General features: G+C 35.0%; 3 protein-coding genes and 2 long non-coding RNA genes across 6 annotated transcripts; 2 read left to right on the top strand and 3 right to left on the bottom strand.

Moving 5' to 3' along the window:
• LOC104791610 (29 kDa ribonucleoprotein, chloroplastic) lies at positions 4,596–6,773 on the bottom strand. The gene is made up of 5 exons (XM_010517534.2): positions 6,251–6,773; positions 5,966–6,067; positions 5,204–5,650; positions 5,005–5,115; positions 4,596–4,910 (listed from the first exon to the last, which is right to left on the bottom strand). The coding sequence occupies exons 1-4, from the start codon at positions 6,641–6,643 to the stop codon at positions 5,050–5,052; spliced, it is 1,008 nt and encodes a 335-aa protein (XP_010515836.1). The 5' UTR covers positions 6,644–6,773; the 3' UTR covers positions 4,596–4,910; positions 5,005–5,049.
• LOC104791611 lies at positions 7,699–8,394 on the top strand. The gene is made up of 2 exons (XM_010517535.2): positions 7,699–7,934; positions 8,014–8,394. The coding sequence occupies exons 1-2, from the start codon at positions 7,805–7,807 to the stop codon at positions 8,283–8,285; spliced, it is 402 nt and encodes a 133-aa protein (XP_010515837.1). The 5' UTR covers positions 7,699–7,804; the 3' UTR covers positions 8,286–8,394.
• LOC104791615 (ABC transporter G family member 37) lies at positions 12,696–19,399 on the top strand. 2 transcript variants are annotated; one of them, XM_010517538.2, is made up of 23 exons: positions 12,696–13,320; positions 13,413–13,536; positions 13,656–13,741; positions 13,824–13,908; positions 14,015–14,174; positions 14,258–14,334; positions 14,422–14,475; positions 14,557–14,647; positions 14,738–15,039; positions 15,120–15,401; positions 15,497–15,810; positions 15,917–16,077; positions 16,163–16,266; positions 16,375–16,528; positions 16,614–16,751; positions 16,835–16,908; positions 16,991–17,323; positions 17,401–17,691; positions 17,805–17,888; positions 17,996–18,129; positions 18,225–18,452; positions 18,524–18,950; positions 19,054–19,399. In XM_010517538.2, exons 1-23 carry the CDS (start codon positions 12,920–12,922, stop codon positions 19,318–19,320), a joined length of 4,371 nt encoding a protein of 1,456 aa, XP_010515840.1. In that variant the 5' UTR covers positions 12,696–12,919; the 3' UTR covers positions 19,321–19,399. The 2 variants fall into 2 exon arrangements, with proteins under 2 accessions (XP_010515840.1, XP_010515839.1); XM_010517537.2 differs by having other exon boundaries at positions 14,422–14,647.
• On the bottom strand, positions 12,960–13,445 carry LOC104791614. The gene is made up of 3 exons (XR_768940.1): positions 13,358–13,445; positions 13,131–13,219; positions 12,960–13,052 (listed from the first exon to the last, which is right to left on the bottom strand). It is a non-coding gene; the product is annotated as an uncharacterized LOC104791614 (long non-coding RNA).
• On the bottom strand, positions 13,464–14,428 carry LOC104791612. Its single transcript, XR_768939.2, has 5 exons — positions 14,329–14,428; positions 14,207–14,245; positions 13,983–14,098; positions 13,763–13,846; positions 13,464–13,555 (listed from the first exon to the last, which is right to left on the bottom strand). It is a non-coding gene; the product is annotated as an uncharacterized LOC104791612 (long non-coding RNA).

The following is a 19,952-nucleotide window of genomic DNA, read 5'->3' on the forward strand; positions in this document are numbered from 1 at the left end:
ATCTACTTATTCACTCCAAAGACTTTGGAACCGAAGAAAGAAGAAGAATTAAAATGGGATGGATCGATGTTTTATTGACAGTTTATTGGGAATTAGCCAAATTTATACTACTATGTGCAGTGTAAGATTACATATGAGAGATATTTATGCAACCATATGAATTTACCAAAGTTGTCAAAGCTTTTTTTACTTTTGTATAGAAGAAAAAGCATTCGATCTTTTAGAGAGATTCATATTGAATTAAGCTCATTTTTGAAATCAAATTTATATGACAAATCATAATTCAAATATATACATCAAAATTTCAAAATTATAAGAAAATTGCATGGATACTTGAAAATGAAATATTCCTTACATGTTTTTCTATGTTTGTTTTAAAACGATTTAAAACTTGTCGTGCCGAAGATAATGGGAAGTGACAAAGAAAACATCTTTAGATTAAAGAAACTGATTTAGATATAAAGCTACCTCACTTTTTGATTCCCTTTTTCTAGAACAAAACAAAATTTTCATTTTTTCGACACAATGAAAAAATGAAAATAGAAATTTCATTGTCAACATATATCTGAACATGTAAGATGGGTCCAAATATAATTTACTTTCAACTCTCTAATATTTAAAATAAAGGTGTGATCAAAACTAGTGATGAGTAAAGGAAGTGATACACAAACATGTAGCATATATACTCCATAACATCATAATATGTATAACTAGAGGAGATGATGATGTCTGGGTTATGGAGGAATGTGCCATTGATGATTGAAATAAGAAATACAAAACGAGTTTTATATATGGCCTTTTTTTAATTATCAATGTAGTCTCGTTTACCCTCCCCTATGTAGACAATCTCCTCCTTCCATCTTGTTCTATGCATATCAAACATTTCTTTTTGAATACATTTAATTATATTCCACTTTTCTTGCTTTTTTTTTTGTTCTAATGATAATGGTTTCGTAGATATCAAAAGCTCTCTTGGCTTTACCCATATCCCCTGTACATTTGGATAATGGATATCTCTCTAATCCATGGCCATTTCTATTAATTTATTTAAATTATACCCGCATATGTTAGAATATGGCTTTATGTATAAATTATTCGTTATTCACCACAATGATATATTATTACAAGGATCTAATGTGCTAACAAACGATTTTATTTAATTTAGAAATCCCTAATAGAGAGGATGACGTTATTGGAAATAAATTCGAAAGAAAATATATAGGTTTACAAAAATACTATAAATATAATGTTGCCATGCTGGGTAGAGGTTATGATCGTGGAGCTTGGTTCAATGTAGTCAATGTATGTAAAAAATTGATTGTGCTTGGCTTCGAAGCAATGACTTATATATCAAAGTAGCAAGACACAGTGTAAGATAATATAGAGTATAATATGCAAGTTTGTTCAAATGATGAGGTATATAGAAAACATGAAACCTTCTTGACATCGTTTTCCACGCGTCACGTGAAAACAAAAACGAAAAAGAAGCAAATTAATATTAGGGTTTTTCATGTTTTTTTCTCCCAAAAAATATGGATTTAGTGAATATATTTGAACTGTTATTTTCGAAGAGTTGATGATGAAGTTGTACTAAAAGGCATAGTAGTATGGAACTCTGTTCTTAGGTTATTAAATGATTGATCTCAATGAATTAGTACTACAAGGCATAGTAGTATGGAACCACAGCTCATTGTTATAAACCACGGGCTATTAACTTGTTTTCTTCCACGGACATTAATGGACAGTACTAACCCCATACTCTCTCATACTTAATTGGACTACAGAGAATATAATTAATGTGCAAGAACAAAACTTTTTTTTTTAAAATGCAATCCCAAGAACTCAGTGCAAGCTAAGCTGCCCTATCAGATTTATATATTGTGCGCGCGGTTTAGAGATTATAAACAAATAATTACTTCTTGAAACCAATGTGTATTTGTATCTGCATGCTTGCATGCAGATTTAACTCTTTTGTTTTGTTTTCTTACTGCACTCTACATTCCTCTTGGGTTTATCATTGTCAAACCTAATTTTGTAATTCTATTATACTACTATAATCGAATATACTATATGATGGTAGACTGGTAGTATAGTGTAAAACGACATAATTAGTTAATTCTCGATATATTCAACATTCATTTGCTTTTGGTTTTGATTTCGTAACAAAAGTTTCTCTTTAGATATCAAGAGAATTGTACTACTCGGTTAATTTGATTCACCATAAGTTATCGACTATGATGGTATAATGTTTTAAACTCGAACTATTTTTTCATCAAAAAACAAAACAAAAAACTCGAAGTATAACATGGTTAAGTTATCTTAACAGCATAAAAATGTATTAAAAATCGAAAATAATAAAAAAGCATAATAAATATGGTCCATTTGATGGATGCATACATATAATGGATGTTTGTAGAAAAAGTGTGTGCTGGCGCCGAATACACAAGAAGCAGGAAGAGCAGTGAAAAGGCTCCTCGCTTTCTAGTTTCTATCAGACAATTTACTTTTTTCTTTGATTTCCAACAAAATTGTATTAAATTTGATGTTAATGAAAGAGCCTAATGACGACCATATGCACTGCAGCTGTACAAACAAAGGGCCCCCATTTGCAATTACGACCGCCCGAAATCTGCCATGAGAGTACACCAGTCATTATGGTGCATATATATATATATATATATATGTGTGTTAATTTAGATAAATATGATTAAGTTTCCAGACATAATTAGTTACCTAACCTGACTGATCTCCCAAATAGTTGAACAGTGTACTACTTACCTATCATTCCACGTTGAAAAACTCTGTTTCTTTTGAAACCGAAACTGACATAGATGAGACTACCACTTTTACCTCATGATGAAATTATACTTAATGATGGATGTCATGGGAGTAAATAACTTAAACTAGTGTTAAACACACACACACACACAAAAAAAACCTAAATTACACCACTGATAGCACTTTTAAACCACAAAAATTAATGAAAAACAGAATATTCTTGAATGATACTTCGATATATTATTTAAGAGATGGTTGTACGTGGAGTGCAAGTACCCAACAAAATAAATAAAAGGTAGACTAGGAGGCATGCAATAAAGTTCTTTGTGAATTTTGAAAATGAAGTATAAACCTCTCATACATTTGGTATCATCAATTCACAGTTTTCAGTTTAAACTCTTTCATAATTCATAAATCATATCGCTAATCTTGAATATATAGAAAGTTGGTATCACAGAAATTGCTACACTCTTGACATGCATATATTATATGTTTATTAAATATACTCCACACACAAAAAAAAAAAAAGAAAAAAAAAGAAAGAGAAGTTACAAATTGACAAATTGTTGTTAAATCCAATTAACAGACCGGCCACAAGAATAGATATTCACTTATTTCATATATAGGCCGATTTGTAAACCATTGTGTACAATATTAAATAAAATTTTAAAAAGAATTCTAAATTAAAGGCTAAAGAATATTCGTTTCTAACTACATGTTTCTTCTTAGTTACTACTACGGCTTAAAAGTCGGTCTAAAGGATTCACATATCCCCCTAATTACATTGTGTGTGATTTTCATAGGAGATATTCGATGATTAAAGGATCACAACACATAAAAGAATTCGACCAAAATACGAGTTTGATTAAGGGAAACATAGTTTTTAAATTATGTTTTTTTTTGTCTTCTTTCTTACGTAAAGATAATTTGTGTTATAGAGATCTGAACTAGTGTTGGACTTACACCTATAACATTACTCATCTGTAATAAAACACGTCGTCCCTATAACATACGTACGTACGTGTATGTTAGACATAAGCATTAATATAAGGTTGAAGTTGATATACGAAAGACAAAACGAAAAAGAAGGAAGAGAAAGGCCTAACTTGTAGGCAGGAAGAGTGGTGGAAGTATGATGTAGAAAGAGCAAAGTGACATAAATGTATTCGTTGTGTTCTTTATTTTTGAGACATAATCTTCCCCATTAATTCACTTCAATGTTCCTTCCTCTGCTTTCGGTCATTTTGCTATGCCCCATTTGTTTCTCAACTTTTCCGTGTTCAAGTTCAACCAATTCTTTTTTTCTTTTTCCTTGGTATTATTTTTTTGTTCCAAGTTCATGACGTCGAAGATACCTTCCTCACGATGACATCGGCACCGCACACTATATTCATAGACATTATTAATTTTGGTATATTACGTGTAAGGGAAATTAGTATTAGATTACTTGTAAGGCTGCCAATGGGCCGGGATTGAGTCAGACTAGGTAGTTATACAAGTGTATGTGTGGAGCACTCAAGAACTCTGCCTCTGAAGCCCTTTAACAATATATAGTATAGCCGCCTATCTGTATGTACTAGCGTTTAGGCCCACTAACACCTGATTTCATAAAAAAAGGAACGAATATGCACGGATCAAACCATTGGTTTCAAACCAGAGTACACAATTCAAGTAATTCTTCTTCTTCTTCTTCTTCCTATTGGTGGTATATGAGAATTCATTATATATACAACCTCAAAAGTCAAAAGCATTCCACAAAAAATTTCATTTTGAAATTTTTAAGAATTTAGATGAACTAGTATTTAGAACAGAAGATCAAAAACATTAAACAAAATAGACTGCTACAGTCACACTCTCATATTCCAAAAAAAGCCAAAGGTGTCAAAATACCAACAAAAAAAGGGAAGAAGAAAAATGCAAATCCAACTAAAATCATCCGCAGAATTCAGACAGACAAGAAAACAGGGGTCTCTGCTTTAACCTAATCGTTATCTTTCTCAAAAAAAGACCATTCCTTTTATGATCTTCATACATCTAAGGCGGAATAAAGCCTAGCGTGCAGCAGCAGTGAGTTTTAGTTACTGTCTGAAACCGCCATCTTCTCACTCTTAACCCCATATGCTTCAAAGAACCTGTTACAATTCAAGATTCAACTAATTTAGTCGTTTGTAGCCAGACAATCAGAAAGAAAATGCTCGAACATGGCTGAGAATTTGAGAGTCTTACCCTCCAGAATCTGCATTTTTTGAGAAGGTGAAGTGGGGTGGCCGCTCAAAACTGGCCTCTTGGTGGCCTAGCCTCAGCCTCTGAGACTCTTATTTGTCTTCCATCCAAATCCTACAGAGAAGTAGTAACAGATGTTTTATCTTACTGTAAGAAGTACTGATCGAGTATTATGCAAAAAGAGAAAGGAGATGATACTTACTGCACCATTCAAAGAATTGATGGCCTTTTGAACCTCCTGTGAAGAGCTGAGTGTCACAAACCCAAAACCCTTAGATCTACCACTGTCCCTATCGTAAATGACTCTGGCTTCAACAACCTTTCCTTGCTCATTAAACATGTTCTCAAGAGCCATGTCATCCACACCCCAAGAGAGGTTTCCTACATAAAGACGGTTTCCCGAACCTGAGCCTGAACCTGAGCCTGATCCAGAACCATAACTGGAACGTTGAGACCCTCCGTAACCCCCACCTCGTTCAGAACCGTAACCACCACCTCGTTGAGACCCGTAACCACCACCACGTTCAGAACCGTAACCCCCACCACGCTCAGAACCATAACCGCCACTCCTTGGTGCTCTGGAGAAGGATTCCTCCCTCTTAGGTGGAGGAGGGCCAGCGTTAACTCTCAAGGGTCTGCCTTCAAATTCCTGAAAATGTTCATTTCAAAGTAATTGATAAAAAAACAGCCACAACCACAATGCACAAGACGGTACAACTAAAACAAAAGGTTCAACAATTATCTCGGCAAATTTATCTCTAAACAACAACCACCTTATAGTTGAGACAGATTTCATCAAAGATGCATCTTATAGACGGAATACAGAAAAACATACTACAAAAAAAAATTCCGAATTTTATGATTTCAACCATGACGTCTAAACAGCACAATTTAACTATCTCTAAAACATAACAATCCACACAAGCAAAACTATAGCAAAGAACCAAAGTACATATGCTCTTACATAGCCATTGAATTGCTGAGCAGCTGCCTCAACTTCAGCTGCAGTGGACATTGTCACAAATCCGAAACCTCTGCTCCGTCCAGTCATTTTATCATAGATTACCTATAAAATATCAATCCATTATAAACAGAGGACACAACAAGATTCACTATAACGCTTACACAAACAGATTCGAACCCCATTTCACAAAGTTAATAAGCAAATCATTATATCCATCAACAACAATTCAAGAAGTGAAAATCCAAATCTGAAAAAAAAGGAGAACCCTAAAAAGGTAAATCTCACCTCAACCATCTCAACATTGCCAGCGCTCTCAAAGAGCTGAGCGAGCTGAGCGCTATCAACGTTAAAAGAAAGGTTACCAACAAAGAGCTTAAGGTCAGGAGAGAAGGAGCTACGCTCCACAGGTGCCGAATCGTCACCGTCGGCGAACATGTCATCTTCCTCCACTTCGAAATCAGAGGACACGGCAACGTTGCTGACGAACCGAGACTGGTACTCAGCAGCGGGGGAAGAGCATTTCAAGGAGGAGGAAGCGAAGAGAGAGACGAGGTGGTCGGAGTGAAGTTTGAAGGAGAGGGAAGGAGGCAAGACGGAGACGGAAGCGGCGGGCCTGGAAACGCAGAGGGGAAGGGATTTAGGTTTGAAAGCGGAGAGAGAAGAAGCAGAGGCAGACATGGTTGGCTATTTAGCTTTTGAGAATTTTGCTCTCTCGAAGCTAAAAAAAAAGCTCTGAAGAAGAAGATAAGGTTTTAGAAAAGAGTTCTGCTGCGAGAGAGAGAGAGAGAGAGAGAGAGAGAGGGTTTGTGAGAGTGCAGATAAGAAACTGTGAGAGCTTTTTGATATTTATCGCCAAAAAATCTTTTATCCTCTTGAAATATCTCTCCCACTTGGGATATTTTTATATTTTTTCCCTAAAAATTTGTATTTCTGTAAATTAAAAAAAAAAAAATCACTTTTTGAGGTAAAAAAAAAAAATCACACAAGCCAAAATTGTAGAAAATTGTTAATATGATATATACTATAATCTAATGGAATATATTAGTGACATTCTTGTTTAGTTTATTAGTATTGTGAAAGAAGAAAAAAACTAAAAAAACAAACTTTTGTTTTAGAGGAGAAATATTTAATACAAATTTTCACTGAAAGTGTTGAATTTTTTGAGGAATTTTTCAAAAATGAGTAGTCAATTTTTTTTTATTTTGTTTCGGTTACAATGAGGTAGCCTAGTGTTTTGAGTGAAGTTTATACGATCTGGTCCGTCCAATGAGGATGGACAGTGGAGATGAACAAGAGAGCGGGTCTGGTGAAAAGATAAGGTCATAACTAAATGCCAAAGGAAATATATGCAACTAGAGACTGATTACACTGAGGGTCCAGTAAGTATGGATCTTCAACTTGTTCATAAGTTTTACTTTTTTTTCCTTTGTTGTAAATGAAAATTATGAAATCAAAGATAAACACATATGAATGTAGTCATGAGTTACAGAGTTAGCCTAACATTAGGCTCGATATAAAAGATGTCATCTTCTCAAACCATATGAAAACCCTAGGCTCTCCATTACTGAGGTGTAGCACTGCTAGTTGCCGCTTAAAATAGAAGTGTCAATTTCCGGCTCGGTCGGGTATTACCCTAACCAGATTTAAACCCGTAAAATAACCATTCCGGTTCAGAATTTATAATAATAATTAGGGGTCCCATTGATAGCCACGTGTCACCAACGAAGACACAACAAGAGATTGAAACTGGCTAAGGAACATTGTCCGGCGGAGAATCGAAGAAGAACACAACAACAACAACACTCAGATTCTTTTCTTGTCCGAACCGAAATCGGAAAAATGGACATTTCAGTACGAATCTCCGGCTTAAATTCTCCCAACATCTGCCGGATCATCCCAAGATTCACATCCTCTTCTAGGTTCCGTTGCTCCAAAAACGAACCTCCCCGTAACGCAAACGAGTCCAACGGTGAGAGATTGTCGTAAATTATCTCGAATATTATATATAATTGGATCGGTTTGATTTGGTTCAATTGATTTGATGTCAGGTGGTGATAAATCGTCGACGGATTGGGACAAGGCGTGGAAGAGTTTCAAGAAACAGAGCAAGAAGACATTGTTCTCTCAATTCAACATGGACAAGTACGTGACCTGGAATCCTCCGAGATCGGATTATCCGGCGTCTGAAGAAATCGATCCCATTAAAAAAGCAGAGAGATCTAATCTAATGCTTTGGACTAGTCCGAGGTTCACACTTATTGGAGCCATCGTCATTGTCTCATTCCTCCTTCTCTACACCCTTCTTGCTCCTGTCAAGTGAACATTTATTTAATTTTCTTTCTCAAGCATATTTAGTTGATCAGCTTCTGAATGTGTTTTTTTTTTTACTGTACAACTTTTATAAATAAGATCCTAGTCTCAACAGTTTCTAGTGTCTAAGCAAAACAGAGACCACAGTGTGGTAAATGGTTGATTAGTGAAACTTGTTCTGGTCGATCGACGATCATTGTCATAATTCTAATTCTCTACATAGACAGCGCTACGCTATCTATCCTTTTAATGTTTTGTGGATGCTTAAAACGAGTTTGAGCTTAGACTTTTTGGGGTTCTTGGAGAAAATAAGCTTAAACCCATTCTCCTAAATTATAAACTCAGAACAACTACTCTCATCATTGCCAAATTTATTTAATACTGAAAAACAAAAAAATGTCAATTTAAAGTCTAAATATGTAAAACACGGTATACGGCGGAGCTATTTAAATTGTAGATTAACTATATTAACAACTGATATTTAATTTGTATTTTTTAAAATGTACAACCTTACAAATATATATATATATATATATATATATTAGTTAGTGTAGAAAGTATTTTGTTTTAGGTTTATTGTTTTATATTATAGGAACTATAACATACAATTAATTTAATATTAATAAAATTAATTATAAATTAATACTTAATGTTAAAGGAAGTGGTTCTTATTGTTTTGGAAATTTTATTAGAATGAAAATCTTGTTTTCCAAAATCAAAACTTAATATTAATTACTTAAATGAAAAACAAATTAATAATTAATATCATTGGCATGCTAAATGTATGAACTTCATGATTTATTTGCTAAATGTATCCAAAAATGTATATATAGATAATGAAGTTTCTATTCACATATATTATTTTTTTGGAAATAGTAAGCAGTTGTTAAAATTGATTGGAAATGGAAACGACATTTTAGTAGAGAGTAGTCTCTTTTGGGTTGTAACCAGTAAAATAATTGACTTGAAAACATACTTTTTCTAGGTTCAAGGTCATTCTAAGACGAGTTAATCAAGGAAGGTTACAATCTGCATGATACAGAGGGGGTTAAAACAATATAGAAGATAAGAGAGTCTACCATTCCAAAAGATAGCAAATAGCTTCTCCAGAGAAAACCAGTCGGTCATAAGATACAAAACCAAAATAAAGCCGCCATTTTTTTAAAATAGCAATTTCAAATTATTTGCAAAACTTAAAAATTCTTACTACTCTTTACTCTCTCTCGTTAGCGTGAAATTTTCCATAATCCGGAACGAAAAATGCATGTAGGACACGTATTAATACCCATAATTTCAGAATCACAGTCTTTATTTTTTTTAAAGAATTTCAGTTTTTACTATCTTTAATAAACGAACGTGTTTATTTTATTAAATATGTATTTTTGTCTATTATATAAATGGATATTTTTACTGTTGTTGCTAATATTCCTTTCAATAATTAGCAAAAACAGTAAACAGCATCATTTAAATCAATCAGGCCTCGCACTACTGGCTGCCGCGACTACGTGAAACCTTGTAAACACTCAAATTTGCCTATCTTAGAAGTTAACCAACTTAATTATTTGTCGTCAGACAAACCTGAAATCGATTTTAAAAATGCTCGCGGTTTACTTCAATCGTGTTGATTCCCGAGAGAAAATATGAAAGTAAAGAGAAATAAATTGAATGCGTCAAAAATTGCCGAACGAAACTACGAGTAGGAAGAGAACATTTTTAATTATTATGAATTCAACTTCAATAAAATAAAAGGAGACAAACGGCAAAGGGAGAGGTTTTAATTAGCTGAGGGAGGGCTGTGTCATGCTGATTCGTTTATTAGTATTGTTTATTTTTCATTGTAACCAACTTTTCTTTCAACATCTTAACATGTCATTGCTTTCATCCTCTTTCTTACTTTTACTGTTTTTATATGCAGATATATATTACTAAAAAGATGGAACATATGTTTTTATTTTTAGAGAAAAGAGAAAACGCAATTTTAAGTTCTTTAAAATATATAAATACATGATAAATGCCTCAAATAGAGGTAATATTTTTGTCATCTGTTATATAATATAAATATATAAAATTTAAAAAAAAATTCTATTTTTTCCCACCAAAACCCAAAATATGAAACATGGATCTTACATTATACATAAGTAAATTGAGGTAGAAAATCATGGGAAGATGTTGGCAAAACAACTTTCACAAGCCATACCAAAATATAACAAATAAAGCGGCTAAATCAATACAAAAAATAAGAGAATTATCTAAAAGATAGAAAAAAACTTATACCGAGAAAACCAGTCGGTCATAAATATATGAAACTAAAACACAGTCGCCAACTTTTTAAAATAGCAATTTCAAATTTTCTGCAAAACTTAAAAGTTCTTGCTACTCACTACTCTCTCGGAAGCGTGAAATTTTTCATCATACGGCGCAAAAAAAGCATGTAGGACGCATATTGATGCCCATAATAAAAAATAAAAAATAATTTCTATAGAGAAAACTAGTCGGTCATAAATATAAATACCAAAACAAGGCCGCCATCTTTCTAAAATAGCAAATTCAATTTTTCTGCAAAATTTAAAAGTTCTTACTACTCTCTACTCTCTCGGGAGCGTGAATTTTCATAATTCGGCGCAAAAAATGTATGTAGGACACATATTGATGTCCATAATAGAAAATAATTTCTATAAAGAAAACTAGTCGGTCATAAATATACAAACCAAAACAAGGCCGCCGTCTTTTTAAAGTAGCAATTCCAATTTTTAAACAACTTTCAGAAGCCATACCAAAATATTACAAAAAAAAGCAGGCTAAAACAATACCAAAAATAAGGGAATCTAGCAATCTAAAAGATAGAAAATAACTTCTACTGAGAAAACCAGTAGGTCATAAATATACGAAACTAAAACACGGTCGCCATCTTTTAAAAATAGCAATTCCAAATAAATTTTCTGTAAAACTTGAAAGTTCTTACTATTCTCTACTCTTTATAAAGCGTGAAATTTTTCATAATCCAGCACGAAAAAGGCATGTAGGACACATATTGATGCCCATGATAAATTATAAAGAAAACTAGTAGCAAAACAAAACAAGACAGCTATCTTTTTAAAGTAGCAATTCCAATTTTTTTGCAAAACTTGAAAGTTCTTATTACTCTCTATTCTCTCGGAAGCGTGAAGTTTTCCATAATTCGGCACGAAAAAGGCATGTAGGACACATGTCGATGCCCATGATTTCGGAGCCACAATCTTTATTTTTTAGAGAATTTCAGTTTTCACTCTCTTTATTTTTATAGAATTTCTTTTACTGATTTTATATGCAGATATATATTACTAAGAGAATGGAACACATGTTTCTATTTTTTAGAGAGAACAAAATTTTGAGTCTTTAAAATATATACAACATGATAAATGCATCAAATAGAGGTAATATTTTTGTCATATGTTATAGAATACAAATAGATAGTAATTTTAAAACCTTTTATCCTATTTTTTATTTTCCCAACCAAAACCCAATATATGAAATTAGAATCATGAAACTCTCTTTTAGGGGAGTCTTACATGGATCTTACAATATACATGGATAAATTGAAATAGAAAATCATCGAAAGATGTTTACAAAACAACTTTGAGAATCCATACCAAAAGATAACAAATAAAGTGGCTAAAAAAATACCAAAGATAAGGGAGTCTACCAATCTAAAATAGAGAACAACTTCTACAGAGAAAACCAGTCGATCATAAAGATACTAAACCAAAACAAGGCCGCTATCTTTGTAAAATAACAATTCCAAATCTTTTGCAAAACTTGAAAGTTTTTACTATTCTCTACTGTCTCGAAAGCGTGAAATCTTCCATAATCCGGCGCGAAAAAGGCATGTAAGACACGTATTGATGCCCATTATTTTGGAGCCACAATTTTTATTTTTATTAGAGAATTCCAGTTTTGACTATCTTTAATGAACGGTGTTTATCTTATTATATATATATATATATTTTTGTCTATTATATAAATTGATATTTTTAAAACTTGTTATAATGTAATTAAATGATTTTATCATTTGTGATGAGTAAATATTTTGTTTCTGTAACATTTAGATACATAACCATACGTAATTATGTGATTTTGTTGTAAAATTGGTGGGATTCATGCTGCTTCTGTTGGTCGGAATGGTCCAATATAAAACCCATACGTAATTATGTGATATTTTTGAAAGGGAATCTAAAATTCTAAACTATGAAACATATAGACATCATAAATATAAAACTGAGATTTAATTCTCCACGATCTTACAGCTTTCAACGAGAACTTTGAGTATTGCAGTGATTACATAAATTAAAAAGTACTACAAGTAATCTAGAATAATCATATCTTCCTCTTCTAGAAATTGTCTGTTTCCAGTTGATAGCATGTGTTTTATTATTACTTTAGTATAACATACAAAATAAATGACCTGGAAACTCGGGAATTGATTCAAAAACTGAGAACAGAAGCTGATGTAGTCCCTTACATCATTGAAAACTGAAATGTGTCAATTTGAACGATCCAAAGATATATATATATATACATAAGTCAAAATGCAAATAACCTTATCTCTCATTTTAGACTTTCGAATTTCTAATCTCAAAGAGGTCAAACCCGTTAAGCCAACCCAAAATGGCTCATAATATGGTTGGAGCAGACGAGATTGAGTCGTTGAGAGTTGAGCTAGCAGAGATTGGAAGAAGCATCAGATCATCGTTCCGGAGACACACTTCTAGTTTCAGAAGCAACTCTTCAATATATGAACCTGATAATGATGGTGATGTTAATGGTGATCATCATGATGCAGATTATGCTCTGCAATGGGCTGAGATTGAGAGATTACCAACTGCAAAACGTATGAGATCGACTCTTATCGATGATGGCGATAAGTCCATCACCGAGAACGGAAAAAGAGTCGTTGATGTCTCAAAGCTTGGAGCCACGGAACGTCATCTCATGATTGAGAAACTTATCAAACACATTGAGAATGATAATCTCAAGTTGCTGAAGAAAATCAGAAGAAGAGTAGACAGGTAAACTAAAACAAAATCTCTAGAAAAAAAGCTTTACCCTTTTGTGATGTTCGGTTTCTTGAGAGTTTTGAGCTTGAAACTTTGTTGTGCAGAGTTGGGATGGAGTTACCGACCATAGAAGTGAGGTACAAGAGTTTAAAAGTGGCCGCCGAGTGCGAGATTGTTGAAGGCAAAGCACTTCCAACACTGTGGAACACTGCTAAGCGCGTAATCTCTGTGAGTAATCAAAAAAGTTCTGCAAAATCACAAAATTGTTAATGCCGACTCCTTCGTCAATAGATATAAGTTCTCCAAAAGATTCTAAAGTGAATTATCATGTGCTTATATTTCTCCAGGAACTGGTGAAGCTCACTGGTGCAAAATCACACGAAGCCAAGATAAGCATTCTAAATGATGTTAATGGCATTATAAAGCCCGGAAGGTTCGTAGTTGAAGGAGTTACATCATCTTATCACTAGTCTTGATCAATGTTTTAAGTGTGTTTATGCTTCTTGTTGTTGCAGGTTAACATTGTTGCTTGGTCCTCCTGGATGCGGTAAAACAACTTTGTTAAAGGCCTTGTCTGGAAATTTAGAAAACAATCTAAAGGTTCTAATGATGAAAGCAGTTATATAATTTTCTTTTGGAGATTTATTTTTGGTGCATATATGTGAAATGTTTACCTTTTCTTTTGTTTTCCTTTTTGTTTCCACAGTTTTCAGGTGAAATCTCTTACAATGGATACAGACTAGACGAGTTTGTTCCTCAGAAAACCTCGGCGTACATAAGTCAATATGACCTGCACATTGCAGAGATGACTGTTAGGGAGACAGTTGACTTCTCAGCTCGTTGTCAAGGCGTCGGTAGCCGAACAGGTAAATTTTTATCAACCAACCATTGTACTCACCAATGCATTAATGTATGAATTGTTGATTCTCTATTTTTCCTGCGGAAACAGATATTATGATGGAAGTTAGTAAAAGAGAAAAGGAAAAAGGAATCATTCCTGACACAGAAGTGGATGCTTACATGAAAGTACATTCCTCTGACACTCTCAAATCCCTGAAAGCGTATTCTGTTTAAATTCAGGTGGTTGATTAGAGACTTTTTGTTTTCCTATAGGCAATTTCTGTTGAAGGCCTGAAAAGAAGTCTGCAAACAGATTATATCTTGAAGGTAATAATAGTCTCTTTGATAGACCTGGCTGATAATCTGGCCTTTTTTCTTTGGTTCTTAGGTCTTCTGTTGCATTTGCAGATTCTCGGACTTGACATTTGTGCAGAAACATTGATTGGAGATGTGATGAGGAGAGGTATATCAGGGGGCCAAAAGAAGCGTCTTACCACAGGTTAGTTCATAGCTCGAATCCTTCAAAAATATAAATAGTTGCTGACATATTCTTTCTAAAGCAAGTTCTTGAATCTCTGAATGTTTGCAGCTGAGATGATTGTTGGCCCGACAAAGGCTCTGTTTATGGATGAAATAACAAATGGCTTAGACAGCTCCACAGCTTTTCAGATTGTCAAGTCTCTTCAGCAATTTGCTCACATATCAAGCGCTACTGTGCTTGTTTCGCTTCTTCAACCGGCCCCAGAATCATTTGACCTCTTTGATGACGTTATGCTGATGGCTAAAGGAAGAATCGTGTATCATGGTCCGCGGGGCGAAGTCCTGAAATTCTTTGAGGATTGTGGATTTGAATGCCCTGAGAGGAAAGGTGTTGCAGACTTTCTCCAGGAGGTAAAAACACTCATCCCTAAAATGAAATTTTGTGCTTTTGAAGTCATGAGTTGTTGATCCTCTCATGTTCTGCCTTGAAGGTTATATCCAAAAAAGACCAAGCCCAATACTGGCGGCACGAAGATTTACCTTATAGTTTTGTCTCAGTAGAAATGTTGTCGAAGAAGTTCAAGGAGTTGAGTATTGGAAAAAAGATTGAGGAAACTCTTTCTAAGCCGTATGATAAATCCAAAAGCCATAAGGACGCTTTATCCTTCAGTGTGTATTCTCTTCCAAACTGGGAGCTGTTCATAGCATGCATATCAAGAGAGTATCTTCTCATGAAGAGAAACTATTTCGTCTATATTTTCAAGACATCTCAGGTACATTATGAAGTTTTCAATCCACAGATATCTCTCCTTGCCTCCTTTAGATGTTAATAGTATTCCTCAGCTTTCTAGCTTTATTATGTGTGCAGCTTGTTATGGCCGCATTCATCACTATGACTGTGTACATCCGAACACGGATGGGTATTGATATCATTCATGGAAATTCTTACATGAGTGCCCTCTTTTTCTCCCTCATTATACTTCTTGTTGACGGATTCCCAGAGTTGTCTATGACGGCTCAACGCTTAGCCGTGTTTTACAAGCAGAAGCAGTTGTGTTTCTATCCTGCATGGGCGTATGCAATCCCTGCAACAGTGTTAAAGGTCCCTCTATCGTTCTTCGAATCTTTAGTTTGGACCGGTCTCACATACTATGTCATTGGATACACCCCTGAAGCCTCCAGGTGAGCTTTCTCCCCTGTTCTTTGCCACTTAAACCCTAGGAAAAGGTTCACATTCAGGTCTGAAAGTGCTCAGAACACTGTAGAATGACGAAGTTCAATGTTCCAGGTTCTTCAAGCAGTTCATTCTACTGTTTGCTGTTCACTTCACCTCGATATCCATGTTCCGGTGTCTAGCTGCAATCTTCCAGACAGTAGTTGCTTCAATCACAGCTGGCAGTTTTGGTATATTAATCACATTTGTCTTTGCCGGTTTTGTCATTCCACCAAGTAAGATTTTGCCCCCATCAATGTACTATATCTGGCCTCAAAAGTTGTACCTCAGCATGACTCTAAGGTTCTGTGTTTGCTGCAGCGTCTATGCCAGCATGGCTCAAGTGGGGATTCTGGGTAAATCCTTTGAGTTACGGTGAGATTGGGCTATCGGTAAACGAGTTCCTCGCTCCAAGGTGGAATCAGGTGATATTCTCTTAGCCTCTTACCTTTTCTCTCTTAATCACTGAAGCTTCTTATTTTTGTTTGTATACTCTTCAACACTAATCAATATTTATCTGGCTAAACATGTAGATGCAACCCAATAATGTTACCTTAGGGCGAAGCATACTCCAAACCCGTGGACTGGACTACGAAGGTTACATGTACTGGGTATCATTATGTGCCTTGTTGGGTTTCACTGTGCTCTTTAACATCATTTTCACCCTGGCTCTGACTTTCTTGAAATGTAAGTTCATATTCTACTAGGTAAATGTAAATGCTTTCAAAACACAAACCGCCACATACTAAAAACGTTCTTTCAAAAATGACAGCACCCACATCATCTAAAGCCATGATTTCACAAGAAAAACTCTTTGAGCTGCAAGGAAAAGAAGATTCAACAGGTGACTCTCCAGTCAAGCACAAGACTACAGGTTCCCCTGTAAAGACCAATGAAGATGAGAATACAGGTGAAAACTTTATTCTCTATCTTCCCACTTCTCCCTAATTCACCATCTTATTCCTCTCACTAAAACTTTCTCTTTGACCACAGGCAAGATGGTCTTACCTTTCAAGCCCCTCACTGTAACATTCCAAGACTTGAACTATTTCGTTGACATGCCCGTGGTAAAACTATCATAACTCAAACCACAAACCATATCACTAGATTTTCCCCATGGCTCTCTAACTTATCGTTTGATGTTTTCAGGAGATGAGAGACCAAGGATATGATCAGAAGAAACTACAACTCCTATCAAATATCACCGGAGCTTTCCGTCCCGGAATCCTAACGGCATTAATGGGAGTGAGTGGAGCCGGTAAAACCACACTCCTCGACGTTCTAGCCGGAAGAAAAACAAGCGGATACATAGAAGGAGAGATCAGAATCAGTGGTTTCCCTAAAGTTCAAGAAACGTTCGCTAGAGTCTCAGGCTACTGTGAACAAACAGATATACACTCACCAAACATCACCGTCGAAGAATCCGTGGTTTACTCAGCTTGGCTTCGTCTTGCTCCTGAGATCGATTCCGCAACCAAAACCGTAAGCCTCCTTCTTCTTCCTCTTCTCCATCAAAATCGATTCAAAAGTAACGGAATCGTTTGAAATCTGAAATACAGCAATTCGTGAAGCAAGTGCTCGAGACGATCGAATTAGATGAGATCAAAGATGCATTGGTGGGAGTCGCCGGACTGAGCGGGTTATCGACGGAGCAGAGGAAGAGACTGACGATTGCGGTGGAGTTAGTGGCGAATCCGTCGATCATATTCATGGACGAGCCAACGACGGGGCTAGACGCGAGAGCAGCCGCCATTGTTATGAGAGCTGTCAAGAACGTCGCTGATACTGGACGTACCATCGTCTGTACTATTCATCAGCCTAGTATTGACATTTTTGAAGCTTTCGACGAGGTAATTTCAAAAATCGCCTCGGAAAAGTAAATTTTTTTATATTTTGACCCCAAAACTTTTAATCTTATCAAACCAAGTCAGAAATTAACAAAGTTTAAACTTGAATTTTTCAGTTGGTGCTTCTTAAAAGAGGTGGTCGCATGATCTACACAGGACCGTTAGGTTTACATTCTTATCATATCATCGAGTATTTTGAGGTAAGTTTTGCTTATGCAGTTTTCTAATCCATGATAAAAAAAATTAAAAAAAAAATAAGAGTACAAAAACCTTATTTTGTTGTTGTTGGGTTAAATAAAATAAACAGAGTGTTCCTGAAATTCCAAAAATAAGAGACAACCACAATCCAGCGACATGGATGCTTGATGTTAGTTCACAATCTGTAGAAGTTGAACTTGGCGTCGATTTCGCAAACATCTACCATGACTCTGCTCTTTACAAGTGAGTATATCTTCAATACTACATATGCATAAGTGTTGTGTTATTGTTCTAAAAAAAATTGGTTTTAATGTAACATGTGTGATTGTTAATTACAGGAGAAACTCAGAGCTTGTGAAACAGTTGAGCCAACCAGATTCAGAATCAAGTGATATACATTTTAAGAGAACTTTTGCACAAAGTTGGTGGGGACAATTCAGATCTATTCTATGGAAAATGAATTTGTCTTATTGGAGAAGCCCTTCTTATAACCTAATGCGTATGGTTCACACATTAATCTCTTCTTTGATCTTTGGTGCACTCTTCTGGAAACAAGGCCAAAAAAAGTAAGTTCAAATGACACATATCTTATATTTTAACACATCTTGTTAATATTTTGATGTGTTTTTTTTTGTAGAGATACTCAACAGAGTTTGTTCACTGTATTTGGAGCAATCTATGGTTTGGTACTCTTCTTAGGGATAAACAACTGTTCATCAGCTCTTCAGTATTTTGAAACCGAGAGAAATGTCATGTATCGCGAAAGATTCGCAGGGATGTACTCGGCGACTGCTTACGCATTGAGTCAAGTGGTGACTGAGATACCTTACATATTCATACAAGCTGCCGAGTTTGTGATCATAACATATCCAATGATCGGTTTCTATCCTTCGTCCTACAAAGTCTTTTGGTCACTCTACTCTATGTTTTGCTCACTTCTCACTTTCAACTACCTTGCCATGTTCCTCGTCTCCATCACGCCAAACTTCATGGTTGCCGCGATCCTTCAGTCGCTTTTCTATGTTAATTTCAATCTCTTCTCCGGGTTTTTGATCCCACAAACGGTACGTAAGAGATCCATGCATCTTGACAAGAACCTTTATTACAAAGAAGGAAATGTTATGTATAATGTGTTTCTTTCTTTTGGTGTGTTTGAAAAAATTGCAGCAAGTTCCAGGGTGGTGGATTTGGTTATATTATCTAACACCAACGTCATGGACACTAAACGGGTTCATCTCGTCTCAGTACGGTGATATACATGAAGAGATCAATGTCTTTGGAGAATCCACGACCGTTGCAGCATTCTTGAAAGACTATTTTGGATTTCATCATGACCGTTTGGCGGTTACGGCGGTTGTTCAAATCGCTTTTCCCATTGCGTTTGCGTCTATGTTTGCATTCTTCGTGGGCAAACTCAACTTCCAACGAAGATGATCATGCCAATTAGTAGTCTTCATCATCTTTTTTTGAATAATAAACAAATCATACTTCTTTTTCTTTTCTTTTTATGTATATAAACGTATAATTTTTTGTTTTTTTGTATGGATGTATATTGTATATGATTTTCAAGAAATTAAAACAAAGCACTGTTATAGGCATGACCACTGTTCGAAAAAGCGTTCTAGGCATCCGCCTCCGCCCCGTCTAGGCGTTAGGCACTATAGCACCGCTTAGACGACCGCTTTGACCGCCTAAAATTGTAGTATCATCATTTTAGTGTATTTTTAAAATTTTAATTGCACAAATTTAAGATTTATAAGGTTTATTTCTATAAACATAATTATAAATGTTTAATATGTTATTTAAAATGAATTGAAATAATGTTTTTATCTATTGTTTTTTTTATTTAATATTTTTATTATTCTTATACATATTTTGTATAATTATGTATATAATATCAGATATATAGTAGTTTAAGTGTAAACGCCTAAACCGCCTAAATTCCAATTATGCGTTCTAGGCGCTAGGCATTGGATCACCGCCTAGTTAACTAACGCCTAGCGCTTTCTTGAACATTGGGCATGACATATACATTAATGTGGTTTATTCAGTTGTTTTTAATATAT

The sequence above is a fragment of the Camelina sativa genome, chromosome 6, assembly GCF_000633955.1.
Source record: "Camelina sativa cultivar DH55 chromosome 6, Cs, whole genome shotgun sequence".
NCBI lineage: Eukaryota > Viridiplantae > Streptophyta > Magnoliopsida > Brassicales > Brassicaceae > Camelina > Camelina sativa.

Excerpts from the sequence above, each read along its gene's own strand:
- LOC104791610 (XM_010517534.2), bottom strand. The coding sequence starts at position 6,643 with ATGTCTGCCTCTGCTTCTTCTCTCTCCGCTTTCAAACCTAAATCCCTT. Across the intron at positions 6,068-6,250 it reads GCAATGTTGAGATGGTTGAG|GTAATCTATGATAAAATGAC; the intron begins GTGAGATTTACC and ends GATATTTTATAG. Across the intron at positions 5,116-5,203 it reads TCAATTCTTTGAATGGTGCA|GATTTGGATGGAAGACAAAT; the intron begins GTAAGTATCATC and ends ACTTCTCTGTAG.
- LOC104791611 (XM_010517535.2), top strand. The coding sequence starts at position 7,805 with ATGGACATTTCAGTACGAATCTCCGGCTTAAATTCTCCCAACATCTGC. Across the intron at positions 7,935-8,013 it reads TAACGCAAACGAGTCCAACG|GTGGTGATAAATCGTCGACG; the intron begins GTGAGAGATTGT and ends ATTTGATGTCAG.
- LOC104791615 (XM_010517537.2), top strand. The coding sequence starts at position 12,920 with ATGGCTCATAATATGGTTGGAGCAGACGAGATTGAGTCGTTGAGAGTT. Across the intron at positions 13,742-13,823 it reads GGCATTATAAAGCCCGGAAG|GTTAACATTGTTGCTTGGTC; the intron begins GTTCGTAGTTGA and ends TTGTTGTTGCAG. Across the intron at positions 17,889-17,995 it reads ATATCATCGAGTATTTTGAG|AGTGTTCCTGAAATTCCAAA; the intron begins GTAAGTTTTGCT and ends TAAAATAAACAG.